Source organism: Pseudoliparis swirei, chromosome 2, assembly GCF_029220125.1.
Source record: "Pseudoliparis swirei isolate HS2019 ecotype Mariana Trench chromosome 2, NWPU_hadal_v1, whole genome shotgun sequence".
Lineage (NCBI taxonomy): Eukaryota > Metazoa > Chordata > Actinopteri > Perciformes > Liparidae > Pseudoliparis > Pseudoliparis swirei.
In genome coordinates, this window is record NC_079389.1 from 4,542,396 (window position 1) to 4,559,344 (window position 16,949).

Genomic DNA, 16,949 nt, shown 5'->3' on the forward strand with positions numbered 1-16,949 from the left:
AACTCATAATGAGTGGCTAAGTGTATCGTGGCGGTTACTTATCCCCCCAAATGTCAGCTGATTGGGAGGAAGACTGAGAACCACATAAGAGAGAAAGGACCTTCAAAATATAAGAAAGAACCTTCAAAATAAAAGACCTTCTTTATATTAATGAAAAAAATGCACTTTGAATTAACGATGAAATGCCTCTTCATGAAAAAAAATGCGTTGTTGTGAGTAAGGTATGCCCTGATATTAAAAATTCATCAAGCAACTGTATTTCATGTGTTGGCTTCGTCCTTCTCCTTCGAGGCCATTTGTTCAAACGTTGTTATTCTTAGATTTACAGAAATTGGCATGCAGTCGTATGATTCATACTGGGTGTGATCTCCAATGACAATAAAGATAATCCATGCTAACAAATTCCTCTCGCCACTACGATATTTGTGCAGTGGTGAGTCTGTGTCTCCGACCTACCTATTTATTATTCATCCTAAAATGATCTCAGCCATAAAAGGGGGAATGTCAGTCTGAGTTAGACTGCACTCAGACGACGTGCATTAATATTCCTCTGTCTATGGGGTAATAAATAGACTGGAAGCAGTTGTCTGTAGAGTCACGCTCTAATGCTACAAAAACACATCGAGACACAATTTAATTGACTAAATTCCTTCAAATTCTAATGTATTGTCATGTGGACACACAAAGTAGAAGAGGACACAGTGAGGACTCACCCTTGAAGCGGACATTATTGACCACAAAGTACTGCCTCTCGTACCTTATTGTTTAATTACCCCAGGGCTTGGGTTAAATTTAGCTCCACCCTCTCATGTCACTTTTTTAAAAAAACGGAAAAAACGGCAACATGGTGACATCGAAAGAAACCTGAAACCAAGATGGCCAAAAACCAAAATGTCCAAAAACCAAAATGGTCAAAAACCAAAATGTCTAAAAACCCAAATGCCCAAAAACCCAGATGGCCAAAAACCAAAATGGCCAAACACCAAAACAGCCAAAAACCAAAATGGCCAAAAACCAAAATGGCTAAACACTAAGATGGCAGTGGGCAAAATGCAATACTTGAGGGCCTCAAGACAGCAGTCCACAAACCAATGGGTGAAGTCCACTTCTTATCCAGTAGACGGTTCCATTACGGCTGCTTACATGAACGATGGCACTTTATATGCAGGCACATAAACACGGGATGCGTAACTCTGTTCTATGAGACCAGCTCCAAGATTTGTATTATTTTTCTAATGTTCAGTTACCGGAAACCAAAATGGAAAGTTGAGTGTATGCTGGTCGTGTGTGTGTTCTCACATTCCATCAACACATCTCTCCCAACTCCAAGCAGTTTGTGTCTGGAAAATAAAAAGAGTGCAAAGGGATTGTTGACTTTAAAAAGGAGAGGCAATTAAAAAAGAAATACACGGCGAGTGATCTTACAAACCACCAGTCAATCAAACTCTTTGCCGATGACAACACATTTTATATCGAAACACCTTCAGTGTTGTGTTTTGCTTTTCTTTTTCGATGATGAAATTCGATCTTGATGCAACTGATGCTCCTCACAATGCAGTTCGGTCACATGGAGGACGCACACCAACGCACAACCTGACAGGATGGATTATCGCAGTAAAAAGGCCGAGCAGTAAGGGTCTGCGTCGTGGACTCGTGTCTTACAGCCTTCAGCGCCCGTCCACCACGGAGAAACCCGAGGCCTCGCGAAGCGCCGGGTCTCTAATGCGTGCATTGTTCTGCCAAATTCAATTCAATTCAATTCAGTTTATTTGTATAGCCCAATTTCACAAATTACAAATTTGTCTCGGAGTGCTTTACAATCTGTACACATAGACATCCCTGCCCCAAAACCTCACATCGGACCAGGAAAAACTCCCAAATAACCCTTCAGGGGGGAAAAAAAGGGAAGAAACCTGCAGGAGAGCAACAGAGGAGGATCCCTCTCCTAGGATGGACAGATGCAATAGATGTAATGTGTACAGAAGGACAGATTTAGAGTTAAAATACATTCAATGAATATGACAGAGTGTATGAATAGTTCATAGTAGGCATATTCCACGATGGAGACCTCCACGATCCATCAGGCAGATGGCGGTGGGGAGGAGGAGTGGGCGGAGTCTCAACAGGACAGTGGCGTAGTCATGAGCAGGAATTCCACGACCCAGACGATCCATCAGGCAGATAGGATCTATGCCGTCTCATAGGGTCCGATGACCCCATGAGACGTGAAGTCAAAAGGACTTCCGGAAGAAAGCAGAGTTAGTAACGTGTGATTGAGAGATGAAAATTCATCCTTAAGGAGAGAAAAAAGAGGAGATAGGTACTCAGTGCATCCTAAACGTCCCCCGGCAGCTATAAGCCTATAGCAGCATATCAAGGGGCTGGACCAGGGCAAACCTGATTCAGCCCTAACTATAAGCTCTGTCAAAGAGGAAGGTCTTAAGTCTACTCTTAAACGAGGTGACTGTGTCTGCCTCCCGGACTGAAATTGGAAGCTGGTTCCATAAAAGAGGAGCTTGAATGGCAACAACGTCGACATCACTTCAGTACCAAGGAGAGCGCAGGCAGGAGTTGGAATTTAACATATAATAATCATATATTTAAGACCTAAATGTCTTAAAGTAGCATCAAGACCAACATCGTCACTGTCGATAGTTTGAATACAATCAGCGGTATTGTCAGCCCACATATACAGGACTGTCTCAGAAAATTAGAATATTGTGATGAAGTTCTTTATTTTCTGTAATGCAATTAAAAAAACAAAAATGTCATGCATTCTGGATTCATTACAAATCAACTGAAATATTGCAAGCCTTTTATTCTTTTAATATTGCTGATTATGGCTTACAGCTTAAGAAAACTCTAAAATCCTATCTCATACAATTTTAATATTTCCTCAGACCAAGTAAAAAAAAGATTTATAACAGCTGAGTGTTTGTCAAGGCTCAGGAAACCCTTGCAGGTGTTTCGAGTTAATTAGACAATTCAAGTGATTTGTTTAATACCCTACTAGTATACTTTTTCATGATATTCTAATATTTAGAGATAGGATATTTGAGTTTTCTTAAGCTGTAAGCCATAATCAGCAATATTAAAAGAATAAAAGGCTTGCAATATTTCAGTTGATTTGTAATGAATCCAGAATGCATGACATTTTTGTTTTTTGAATTGCATTACAGAAAATAAAGAACTTCATCACAATATTCTAATTTTCTGAGACAGTCCTGTATATATATACACATATATATATATATAAGTATATAAGTATACTTATATATATACTTATATATATAAATAAATATATCTCCCTCAATGTGTTCCTCAAATAAATAATTGTATTACAAAAGGCTAAACAAAAATGGCCACTGTGCAAAAAAAAAGAAATAAAGTATCCACAAAATTATATTTAAAGCGTGTTATTGCTTTATACCGTGTTTTATTTGTGAAAGAGAAAAAAACAGAAATATAACATTGTTCAGTAGTTATTAAGTTTATAATTATGATGCAACAAGATGCAGAAAACATCGAAAGCAAAACATTTTAATTTGGGGGGGGGGGGGGGGGGTCAGGATTATGCGTTCCCTGCATTCCTTGACTCATTGTTTGATATAAACGGTTGGCTTTTGGGTGTCTGGTGGCATTTTGTGGGTGACTATCGCAAAACTCCCGTGACGAGTTGAAAAAGCTCAACCCTCAGGAAACGTCACTCCCTCCGACGGGAAGCCAGAATCCGACCAATCAGCTCGCGGCGATTCATCGTCTGAAGCTGTTTGTGCTTGTGTATTTATACGTCATGGTTCCGCGGTGAAAGAGAATGGGGTCTCTTGTTCTGCGCCGCCGCCGAGGTGTGTGTGTGTGTGTGTGTGTGTGTGTGTGTGTCCGGCTCGAGTTAGGGTGCCCACAGCCTCGCTGACATGGAGCGTTTCACAAGGATTAAGGGAAATGTCAAACAGTGTAAAACTATCCCCGAAGACAACCGTCGGTAGGAGGAGAAACACAAACACAAATGTAACTTTCGATTACAAGATAGATCACATTCACATATATTGTATATTGCTCAATCAGACATGCTATATCCTGTACATCTTGATCCTTTTTAAATTTTATTTTTTACTTCACATATTTTCATCATGCTACTGTGTACATTAGGAGAGGGAAATGTACTTGGAGCGTTTTAAATGCAATCCTTTTACATCTTTTCCATTTTGACTGCCCAATATTACACGAAACATTTGTATTATTTTTTAAGCAACTGGTGGATAGCGTGCGAGAGAAAAAATAATGTTCTTCGCTCGATCATTAACCTTTTTTTTTTTAAATGCTGTATTTGTATATATTGAACACCATGAGGAACATAGAAGTGAAATATCTGGTTTGTTACATGAGAAAATTAAAATCCAAAATGGCCGTTTTGTAGACCTCGCCTAAATTCTCTGTCCTAAAACCTCTCTAACTTTGTTCTGCTTCACTTTTTCAAAGTTAAACTGAAATGATTTGTGAGAGTTGTAAACCTTTCAACTGCCTCATTCCAAACATATAATCATCCTGGAAGTGCTTTTTTTTCAATTCAGACCTGACATTTTTTCTGTGTGCCATCTTCATTTACTCTTACCCAGTAACATGTAGACTGATATGTACACATCTGAAGAGAAAAAAAATGTAAATGTAAAAATGATTAAAATAGCCCTAGTGGTTGCAGAGATACAGCCTTTTTAGTTTGGGTGTGCAATTTTCAGAGCAGGGGCCTAAAAACGCTCGGTACTTAAAGGTAGTGTTGTTACGAGATGTGCCGACGCTTCGAAGCGTGTGTCGAGTAATGGAGGGGGCGTTTCCTCGAAGCGCGTATCGAGGCGTGCTTCATTTAGGGGAGGAGCCAGAAATGATGACGTCCGAAGCCTCGCTGCCCGGCTGTACCACGTGACTGCTTCGGGAAGTGGTTCAGATATTGCCGGGAGGTTTGACAGCAATATAAACTCCTCAGGCTCCATTCAAAATGTGGGTTGTTGGTTGAGAGTTTGGAGAGTTTAGAGAGAGAGATAGTTTGGAGAGTTAGGAGAGTGAGGAGAGAAGGAGAGGTGATAAGATGGAACTGTTGAGAAACTGTTATTTCTGAATAAAAATGAATAAACTGTCCCCTGTCCTGTACATCACTGTCCAAGTTACACAAGCATATTCAGTCCCCTCTTCCTAGTTTCACACACACACGTTCACTGTCCTCTGCCCATGCCATTTTCCTAAAGTGACATAATAACATTATTACACAACCTGCCATATCATATGATACTACCATTTTGGGAACATTTACACACACAGAATACATTCAAAAAATATTGTATTATGCACATATGTGATAATTTATGTACAGAAATGATTTGGTCATACATTTGTGTAATTCATAGTCATTCCCAACAGCCATAACAGACACAAAAATTCAATGCATCACATTATGTGGTTCAGATACAGCTGCCTGTGATTATACACTTGGCCAGTAGGTGGTTTCGTGAGCACATGAAGCTTCGAGAAATGAACTCTTTCTCGAACCAATTGGCTGAAGTGGTTCGATGCCTCATAAGGCTTCATCTCACCATCACCACTTAAAGGGTTAAGTAGAGTACAGCTGGCCAATTAAAACATGTCATTAATAATTTGTACTGTTCTGTAATGTTTCGAGGGCAGTGGGAGAGACTCAGGAGCAGAGGTGAGGGGAACAAACTCTTTTACTGAGCAAAAAGTCACACGAGGAACAAAAAAAAAGAAGAAGACGAAAAGGATCTGGCCCAAAACAAGGAGAAACCTAAATACAAAAACTTAACGAGACACGGGTGGAAACAATGAGGGCGGGGCTTGCAATCACACAGGAGGCAGAGGAGTGGCTGAGGGCAGGTGAAGGGAATGAGCAATCAGGGGACAGGGCAGACTATCACAGGGACAGTAGGTGCAAGGAAACAGAGGACACAAGTGACTGGAACTTCAAAATAAAACAGGAAACAAGACACTAAAAACCCAGACCATGGCTGTGTCTACTACCGGACACTTTACGAAGTACACTGCAATACAGTGCACTGACATCTGGTAGTGCACTCCGTCGGTGATAAGTGCTGTATCAAATGGAACACTTACGTTAACCACTTGGCGGAAGTGACGGACGCAAATCTGTTCACGGCACCCGCGAAATTAAGCCGGGAGTGACGTACGCAAATCTGCTTGCGATACCCGCGAAACTTAAACTGACAAAATGACTGCACTTCTTGCCCTCTTTGTGTCCCTTGTTTACCCCTTTCTCCACCCCATGTGGAAACTGCGATACCTCCACAATCGCGGCAGGAGCCTCCGTGGTCTACCGCTTGTGCTACCGTAGCCATCTCGTCCGTCATTGTTTTAGAAATAAAATGAAAAGCTGGCGAAATGGCTCCTCCTCTTCCGCTACGTAGCCAAGATGGCGCCCGTTTAGGGCGAGTAGTGTCCATCGTTTTACACTGTATTTTTTGCCCGTTTGCAGTGCGCCATCCGGGTACTTTCAGTGCACTGAATTCTGCTGGTTTTGTCAGTGTGGCGCCCTAAGCACTGAAAGTCAGTGCTCGAAGTGCTCAAGTGTCCGGTAGTAGACACAGCCCATGACATCATGCTTGAATTAGTTACATCTGCTTTTACAATGCTTACAATGTTGTTGTTGTTTTCCAATGTTAATTTTGAGTCCTTAATTGCACCAATGCTTCCTTCCTCGTGAAGCTTTAAGGAGTAGAAGGCTACTTTATGTTGTTTTCATTATTTCAGTGTGTGACTCAGTCGATGGGACTTTCTGGTATGTTGACCTGGTGTCTGAGGGGGGAAAGTTAAATTTCGGGAACTCCTAAAAGTGTCGTAAAAGTAAATTTTCACTTGTTGATAGTCTGTGTTGCATGTTAGTGAGCTGACAAGCAAATGTAATATATATTTTTAACCAATAAAGTCCTATTACAATCTACAATTAGCCGCTCAAGTGCATTACCGGGGTAGTTGGGGCCTTGTAAAAAATATAATCTGGAGACGATCGGCCGTATAACTTCATCTCTCCACTGGGGGGTGAAATCACATATTCAAACAGATGTAGAAAATATAACCAAAGTCATTTCTTCTCTGGCACCCATTAAATTGATTCCAGACCATACACCTGCTTGGCAAAAAAATACTTGTGGAGCTCTTATCGTGACAAAGTTAATGAAAAGCCATTATACAGTCTCCATATGTCATGGTTTATATACACAGACCTATAAAGTTTCTACATACTCGGATGTATTTTTTTACGAAGACAAGCACGGTTCATCTTTTCTTCAGCCATATTCTTCCTTGACATACACTACCGTTCAAAAGTTTAGGGTCACTTAGAAATGTCCTTATTTTTCAAAGAACAGCACTGTTTTATTCAAATTAAATGAATAAAATACACTCTCTACATAGTTAATGTGGTAAATGACTATTCTCTGGTTTTTAATGAACTCTATACATAGGTGTATAAAGGCCCATCTCCAGTGTTCTCATGGTACATTGTGTTATCGCCTTAGAAGACTAACAGAGGGGTAGAAAACACTTGGGAACCCTTTTTATGTGAGCGCAGCTGAAAACGGTTATGCTTGTGAGAAAAGATATAAAACTGGCCTTCCTATGAGCCACAAGAAGAACAACATTAATATTTCAAATAGAAATCATTATTTATAACCTTGTCAATGTCTTGACTATATCTTATATTGATTTTGCAATTCATTTGATAAATAATTGTGTGAGTTTTCATGGAAAACACCAAATTGTCTTTGTGACCCCAAACTTTTGAACCATAGTGTACATGTATGTAAACATCGAGGCATTTAATACCCGTTGAAATGAGCATCGCTCATGAGCTACTCTTACACAAGTCGGTTCTGATGGGTTCACGTATCCGGTGACGGTCTTCGGGCTATCTGTTACCGAGCAAGCGGGTTTCTGTTCACCGACGCTGAAAAGGGATACCGTGCGTGTCACGCACTAACATCAACATTCCCCACGCGAGAAAATGTGCATCTTGACATTAATCATCCTCACGATGCCCGGCAGCTTCCAAAAACTGAGAGGGGAACGTGTCATCTTAATAATAATTTTGTTTAAATACATATATATATATATATATATATATATATATAATGATACCAAAGAGAGCAGTGAACGGCATCTTCAGTTTTTTTTGTATTTGCCCTCGGGTGTCTCTGGCACACCCACTAAATGTGGTTGTTCAAATCAAACTGAAAACTCAGCCTCGTCTTGAAGAGCAAACGTAAACTACGAACTACTTTTTTAAAGAGTCGCAGTGTTTTTGGTGGAAAAAGAGAATCGTAAAAATGTATCGTCCCTAAAATGTAATGAGTAATGCATTCTGAAACATATGCATAGAAAGGCAAGGCCTACGGTACTCTATTGACACGTGACATGTGTGTCTTGTTACATATTGCCTCCCAACTATTTATACACTCTGTCATAGTCATTGAATGTGCTGTTACTCTGTAATGATTAATTCTGGTCACATGACTTCTATTCTTCTGTCCGTCCTGGAGAGGGATCCTCCTCTTGCTCTCCTGAAGGTTTCTTCGCTTTTTTGGGGGAGTTTTTTATGTGAGGTCAAAGGTCAGGAACGTCGTATGTGTAATTTGTGATTTTAGGCTATACAAAAAAAAATGAGTTGAACATCCCTTCTTTAATGTTCTAAATAACGTTGTCTGTAGTCATCCTAAACTAAGATAGCGTGCTAACATCTTCATAAGCTGATGGGACTCAAAAGACGTTGCAGTCACGGACGTCGAACTAGGCTCTATTAAATATAATGTTGGATCGGATATCTTGATCTAGTCAAAAAAACAAAAAGTAAATCCACTGTATCCCATAAGATTTGCACTGTATTTCGACTAATCGAAGTAATGAGGAAAAGGACAACGTTTAAAAGTGTGTTATCCCTTTTGTCACACGGCATATATACACATAGTGTACATACATGCACATTAAACATATATATATATATATCTATGGGGCCCAGATCGACGCCCTGCGGGACACCGCCCATGACGGCGATCAGATCGGAAGTCTGTTGGTTGAATTCAGTTGCACGTTGAACGCCTCGCAACCGCAGGCTTGGCCAAATCTCTTGTGTTTCACTCCTCCAAAACAGCCGACCAGAGGGATTTGGTTCCCCTGTAATTGTTGTGTGCGATCATTGCTGGGCTCTCCCCTGATTTTGTTTCTCTCTCTCTCTCTCTCGCTGTGCCCAAGTGGCCATTGTTGTAATGTTGTTCCCAAGCCGTAATCACAGGCAGATGGCTCTCCGCTCAGTCTGGTTGGGGCTTTCCCCATACAAATAAATAATCTCTGCTCACGGAGAGGTGTGATGTAAGGTGTTTGCTAGGAAAGATGCTTATTGCAGGGTTCCAAGACATTGGTACATTGCCACTTTGGCTATGAAGATGTTTTTTTCGAAGGAAAGATCTCACAGATTGTCTCGTCATACGGCAGTGTCCCATTTCTGTTGTTGTTGCCGGAGTGGTGCCATTGCTTCATGGTTTGAATATGCCCAAGAAGAGGGGGTGGGGGGGGTGGGGGGGGAGGAATAAAAGACGAAATAAAAATGTACCTGTAGAATTGCAGGTTGGGTTCAGCTCTTACTGACAAAACGATAAAATGCAATGACAATCGTGTGGCTCGTAAACAGTTAAGATGCGTTCACACCAAAAGCGAAGCGATTTTTCGCGTCGCCCAAAACGCGTGAGTTTACTCGCTACACCATTCACCGAGTTCTCACCATGAGCGTCGAGACGCTCCGCGAGGGGCAGGGCTTATCTCCGTGTCTCGTCTCCGTAAAGACCGTTATCATCTCCTTCATCCACCAGAATAACTAACCACTAGTTCTGCTTTATATTTGTTGTGGACATCCCACACACTAACGCCCTCGTGTTTGGGTTCATGACATCACCCGTAGGCTCACTCAGCTCGGTCACTTTCACCGATGAAGTCACTGTTACGTCTGAAAGACTTCCGCTCCCAGCTACGAGAGCGGAACTCAAGAGCTGATTGGCCCGAGTTGCGAGATGACCGCCTCAAAGTTGAAATATTTCAACTCGGGGCGAAAATTGCACTGCTGAAAACACGCCGCTGTAAACGCGTCGCCCACATCGCGTCGCCCCAAACGCCTCAAACTCGCCGCCCGGGTAAATATCGCGTCTATCGCAGCCACACGCGTCTGTACGTTGACTTGTCATGGGATTCGATCACGCGAAAAAATAGTTTCGCTTTTGGTGTGAACACACCTTCACACGTGTGGATTATCGCTCAACCCGGAGCCGGAGTTGCTCAAACAGCCATCGAGCCCAGCGGGGTTTATAGAAAGTACACGCGATCCATCGAAAGCTCTCACGCCTGAGGGAAGTGATTTGATTTTAGTTGATGCCGGAGAAAAAAAAATCCCACATTTTAGATATTTCGATGGCTCAGCCAAAATATTCAATCGTGATATCTTTGGTGGCAGTCGGTTTGTGGAGAGATTCCAATGCCAAAAATCGGGAGTTGGAAGGCATCATTGTTTTCCTGAAAATGGTTGTGTTCTGCCTGAAGGAAAAATATGGCACTTGCCAACTCCTGTGAAAGTCTTTCAAAACACTCAGCCCCTGTCTCCGTGCAACATTACTCATCTCCTATTTCAAGTGCACTCTTGTTCGTTTCTCTCAGTTTTGTTTGATTTCGAAAGTTTTCTCTTCGCAGTATTTTGAAACGTACGACGTGTAAAACATGTGGTTGTTTTCTGAGCTTCTCTGTGGCCAGGCCGGCCTTGTGTGAGACTGTGTCCATCCCACTTAACTTAATTAAATCAAACGTAACTAGAAGAGCAGTCAGACAAAGTAACTTCATAAAGGTTAAAACCACTATTTCAGCACTCACACATTTTAGATCCTAAATATTAGAGCATTGTCATCTTAAGCTGTATTAGTAAGTGATTTAATATCAGACAATCACATTGATTTATTGTGTCTTACTGAAACCTGAGTCATCAATAATATGTCAGCCTAAATGAATCGTCTCCTCCAAGTCATATTAATACTCATATTCCTTGAGGCACCGGCCGAGGCGGTGGAGTAGCAGCCATTTTTGACTCAAGCCTATTAATAAATCCTAAAGCTATATTAAATTACTGGTGAAAATTACAAATGACCTCCTAATTGCATCAGATAAAGGACTCATCTCTGTACTGGTCTTGTTAGACCTTATCGTGATAAAGGACTCATCTCTGTAGTGGTCTTGTTAGACCATAGTGCTGGTAAAGGACTCATCTCTGTACTGGTCTTGTTAGACCTTTGTGCTGGTAAAGGACTCATCTCTGTACTGGTCTTGTTAGACCTTAGTGCTGGTAAAGGACTCATCTCTGTACTGGTCTTGATAGACCTTAGTGCTGGTAAAGGACTCATCTCTGTACTGGTCTTGTTAGACCTTTGTGCTGGTAAAGGACTCATCTCTGTACTGGTCTTGATAGACCTTAGTGCTGGTAAAGGACTCATCTCTGTACTGGTCTTGTTAGACCTTAGTGCTGGTAAAGGACTCATCTCTGTACTGGTCTTGTTAGACCTTAGTGCTGGTAAAGGACTCATCTCTGTACTGGTCTTGTTAGACCATAGTGCTGGTAAAGGACTCATCTCTGTACTGGTCTTGTTAGACCTTAGTGCTGATAAAGGACTCATCTCTGTACTGGTCTTGTTAGACCTTAGTGCTGGTAAAGGACTCATCTCTGTACTGGTCTTGTTAGACCTTAGTGCTGATAAAGGACTCATCTCTGTACTGGTCATGTTAGACCATAGTGCTGGTAAAGGACTCATCTCTGTACTGGTCTTGTTAGACCTTAGTGCTGGTAAAGGACTCATCTCTGTACTGGTCTTGTTAGACCTTAGTGCTGGTAAAGGACTCATCTCTGTACTGGTCTTGTTAGACCATAGTGCTGATAGAGGACTCATCTCTGTACTGGTCTTGTTAGACCATAGTGCTGATAAAGGACTCATCTCTGTACTGGTCTTGTTAGACCTTATTGCTGATAAAGGACTCATCTCTGTACTGGTCTTGTTAGACCATAGTGCTGGTAAAGGACTCATCTCTGTACTGGTCTTGTTAGACCATAGGGCTGATAAAGGACTCATCTCTGTACTGGTCTTGTTAGACCATAGTGCTGGTAAAGGACTCATCTCTGTACTGGTCTTGTTAGACCATAGTGCTGATAAAGGACTCATCTCTGTACTGGTCTTGTTAGACCTTAGTGCTGATAAAGGACTCATCTCTGTACTGGTCTTGTTAGACATTAGTGCTGCATTCGACACCATTGACCATGACATCCTATTACAGAGACTGGAGCAGTCGATTGGCATTTCAGGCACGGCACTAAGTTGGTTTAAATCCTATTTATCAGATCGATCTCAGTTTGTATTTGTAAACGATGACGCCTCGATAACCACCAACGTTAATCACGGAGTTCCACAAGGTTCTGTGCTTGGACCAATTTTATTTACCTTATATATCCTTCCTTTGGGCAATATTATCAGGAAACACTCCATAAACTTTCATTGTTATGCAGATGATACTCAATTATATCTATCGATCAAACCAGAGGAGACCAACCAGCTCAGTAAACTTCAAGCATGTCTTAAAGACATAAAAACATGGATGACCTGCAACTTCTTGATGTTAAACTCTGACAAAACTGAAGTTATTTTACTCGGCCCCTAGCACCTCAGAGATCACATCACTCCTGCACTAGCTGTTCTGCACTGGCTCACCGTAAAATCAAGAATCACATTTAAATTTCTTCTCTTGACCTACAAAGACTGGATTGGTGACGCTCCATCATATCTTAAGGAGCTTGTGGTTCCTAGAGTCTTAAAAAGTAGGATGGAAGCCAAGCCTTCAGTAATTAAGCTCCTCTTTTATGGAGCCAGCTTTCAGCTTCAGTCCTGGAGGCAGACACAGTCACCTCATTTAAGAGTAGACTTAAGACTTTCCTCTTTGACAGAGCTTATAGTTCGGGTTGAATCAGGTTCACCTGGTCCAGCCCCTTGATATGCTGCTATAGGCTGATAGGCTGCTGGGGGACGTTTAGGATACACTGAGCACCTATCTCCTCTTCTCTCCCTCCTTATGGATGAATTTACATTTCTTCATTGCACATTATTAACTCTGCTTCCTCCCTGCAGTCTTTATGACTTCATGTCATATAGGGTCCATTGGACCTGGCTGGGTCTGATGCCTCCTGCCCGGTGGGTCGGCCTCCTGTCATGGCCCTGCTGATGCGGCCTGAATTCACAATTTGTGATTTTGGGCTATATAAAAAATGAATTGAATAGAATCGAATTGCATGGTGTGCCTCGGGCCTCCTGCCATGGCCCTGCTGATGCCCTACCCTACTCTTTCTCCTTCTGTTTCATCGATTGTGAAGTTGCAGAGTTTTTTCTGATCCGATGTGAGGTCTTGAGACAGGGATGTCGTATGTGTACAGATTGTAAAGCCCGCTGTGGCAATTTGTAAAATGTTGGGCTTTACTAAATTAACTGAATTGAATGGAATTGAATGGCGTCGACACCTCGCTTGTTAACTACCCAGAATATTGATCCGCCTCGTAGGATCAACTGTTCTTTTGTCTGTTGGGTTCAACACAAACATGTAGAGCAACATTTTGCTGTATTTTTAAAACATGCTGGGTGTTTGTTGTTTAAAAGAATTACAATATATTCAATTGTATGAAATGTTGCATATATTATTTGGAATAATCTATTTCTTTGGGACAGTCGGGCAAGAACTTTGACAAAAAGATGTTTAGAAATTATTCATTTATTGGCTTTTGATACATTCAAGAGACATTTTGTGATCATTTAGTTGCAGGAATCAGTGATGCGCCTCATGCTCATGAACCTCATGCCGCTCATGCCCATGTCCCTGAAGCTCCTGTACTCTCCGGGCCTCATGTACATCATCTTGCCTCTGTACTGGGGCTGCTCGTACATCAGCCAGTGGCCGTCCATCACGTGGCATGACTGGCAGTCGTTCATGCGGTAGCGGTCCATGATGTTGTCGCAGTCGTCCATCATCTCGTGACTCTGACCGCCGAAGCTCTCCCTCTCGTAGATCTTCATCCTGAACTGTCCCCTGTGCTGTTTTGATGAAACAAACAAACATTTTGATTATTTCAGAGATAAAAAAAAGGTATCGCTCAAGAATCTTCTTTGAAGGTCTGTTCTAAACCTACCATGGGGATCATACGGCAAGACCTGACGCCACTGCTCATGCCCATCCAGTTCTGGTAGTCGGAGTAGTCGCCCCTCCTCATGTAGTACTGGTTCCCCATGTAGTTGGTGCGGTCGTACACCATGAAGCAGCCGCTCTCCACCCTGCAGGACTGGCACCTGCTCAGGTAGGAGGACATGTCCGAGCAGTCGTTCATGCACTCATAAGAGCGGCCCTGGAAGTTCTTCTCCTCGTAGAAGGTGATCTGGAAACAAGTGAATGGTAAATAATTAGGAATGAAGCATTAAGGTGAATATATGGTGACGGTCATTTCTGCTTACTACAAACATATATTTACCTTGCCCCTCATGTTCGTGCCGGTGTTGCTCATGCTGGCTGTAGATGTGCTGTGTTGCTCCTGAACTGTGTATCTACCTGGTTCAAACCTCTCCTTTTTATACCGGACCTAAAGAATCAGTGACCCCTCCCCCATCAGAACCCCCTGACTCAGCAGATGGCCATTGAAGCCAACAGAATGGAGAGGTTTTGTGCATGTGTCAGGGCCTGGGTACCTTCTAGTCCATGACAACTGACACTGCCTCACGAGGTCCTGACAAAACGATTCCACGTGTTGCCACGGTGACCAATAGAAGCACAGAACTGAACACATGGAGATGAGGGATGATGTCGGTGTTGCTCAGTGGAACTTTGAAAAGAAGGTCAGTGGTGTGGTCTTTCTTTTCGTAAAGCTTTTCCAATCTCAAGATAGCCAGTATCAAAGACACGGTTTCTGACCCCACTGTTTCTTTACATGCCCTGTAAGTGAACATCTTTTCCTAGGGACATCAAGCGGCTTGTGAAAGCCAACGTGTGGCCTGTTGGGTTCCTTGGTTGAAACTTAACGCCTTATCTTACAAAATGACCATCTTAAATGGGCTTTATACCCAATTGGGGTTCTATCTATTGCCTCTCAATGACTTTGAACAAGACGACGGAGCCGGTGGCAATCAGCTAACGTTGCTAACAGCGCCAACAGTGGAAGCTATGGCAAAAGAGCTGACAGTCAATACCTTGGGGGTAACCGGGGGGGGGGGGGGGGGGGGATATGCTTCTGTGACATTTCGACTTTATATCCCCTACCGACAATACTTCGCTGTATCTTAACATCGTAAATAGTCATTGCACATTGCTAACTCTACTTCTTCCCGGAGTCTTTGTGCTTCATCGCCTCATAGGGTCCATTGGACCTGGCTGTGTGTATGAAGCTGGTCCTGGCTCCTGGGTCCCCCCTGCTTCCTGCATCCAGCCCCTGGACGGGACCTGGCCTCCTTCCCAATGGCCCTGCCTCCTTCTTTGAGCCTCCTGCCTCAAAGGCCTGCCCGGTGGGCCGGCCCCCTGCCTCCATGGCCCCGCTGGTCTGAGCTCCTTATCCGCCTGGTTATAGAAGTGAGTAATGTCCTCCAACCTGCTGATGAAGCTCTTCCCTTTCGAGACAGGCAAAGAGAGTGTTGTGCCAAGAGCTATGGGGAACTGAGGTCCGGCGAAGGAAAGAGTGCACAGCCTAAAATAAAGCCATGTGAGGTCAGGTGTGGGAATCCCTCCCAGAAAGAGAGAGAGAGAACCAGTAGTGTGGGCTGTGACATTCCAGGAAGAGTTACAAAAAGAAGTGTGGGCGATGGAAGAGAGCAGCACAGGGAAATAACACCAATAAGCATTTAAAAGCTATTAAGCGGCAACATATTTTTTTTCTAGAAGAGCAATAAAATAAAATTTATAAAAAAGGTTTTCAAAAATTCCCACACTGAATCCCAGAACCTGATTCCTGGAAAAGTCTTCCAGCCCACACACACACACACACACACACCATTGTGTGCATGTCCATTTGGCCACGGAACGCCTTTTCACCTCCAGAGAGAAAAAAGAAGAAAAGAACGCTTGAGATAAATTTGTCTAACGAACGACGATTCAATGTGAAAAACCCATTTCACCCTAAAAGTCTTTTAATTATGTCCCCCCCCCCCCCCCTTCATTCTCCCCTCACACTGTGCTGATTTGTACGAGAGAGGAAACAAGACGAGGACACACAGTCATGACACAATGTTCCCGCTGCATCGGCCCAGTTGCTAAATTAATTCCCAGTAATTCCAACAAATTTGACGGGTTTCTTCTCGATTTTAGGAATGGAATCGTAGCAGCATAGAAAAAATAAAAAAGAAGTGTGCAACGTGCAGCATTTTTCCTAATTTATAGCGCGTGGGTACTTTCTTAAGGGTACAGTACATAACCACCACCAACAGCAAATGCAGCGACTGTGAGCTCAGGCACCACCATGTGATCACCAGCTCCCAGGTGAAGCGTCGGAAGGGTTCCTAACGTTCAGCAGTGGCGTCTTCTGCTCTCCCTGGTCGTCTTTTTTTTCTTCCACTCTCCTTCATCTTGGAACAGATTACATCTTCTTCTTTTTTTTTACGACTGCATGTTTTTAGTTGTGTCAAACGTCTCCTCCCCCAGGGGGTAAATATGAACGATCACCGAGGATCTGACATGGTCAACGAACACAGACACTCTGGTGAGAAAGGCAAGGCAGCGCCTCTACCACCTCAGGCAGCTGAGGAAATTTAAAGTTTCCCAGAGGATCCTTCAGTCCTTCTACTCTGGAGCTGTAGAGAGCGTCCTGACAGGAAGCATCACAGCCTGGTTTG

General features: G+C 42.8%; 1 protein-coding gene across 1 annotated transcript; it reads right to left on the minus strand.

The window, feature by feature from the left end:
* Positions 1-13,834: 13,834 nt before the first annotated feature.
* Positions 13,835-15,209, minus strand: LOC130209059 (gamma-crystallin M3-like). Its single transcript, XM_056438592.1, has 4 exons — positions 14,820-15,209; positions 14,606-14,713; positions 14,270-14,512; positions 13,835-14,174 (listed from the first exon to the last, which is right to left on the minus strand). The coding sequence occupies exons 2-4, from the start codon at positions 14,636-14,638 to the stop codon at positions 13,896-13,898; spliced, it is 555 nt and encodes a 184-aa protein (XP_056294567.1). The 5' UTR covers positions 14,639-14,713; positions 14,820-15,209; the 3' UTR covers positions 13,835-13,895.
* Between the last annotated feature and the right edge of the window lie 1,740 nt (positions 15,210-16,949).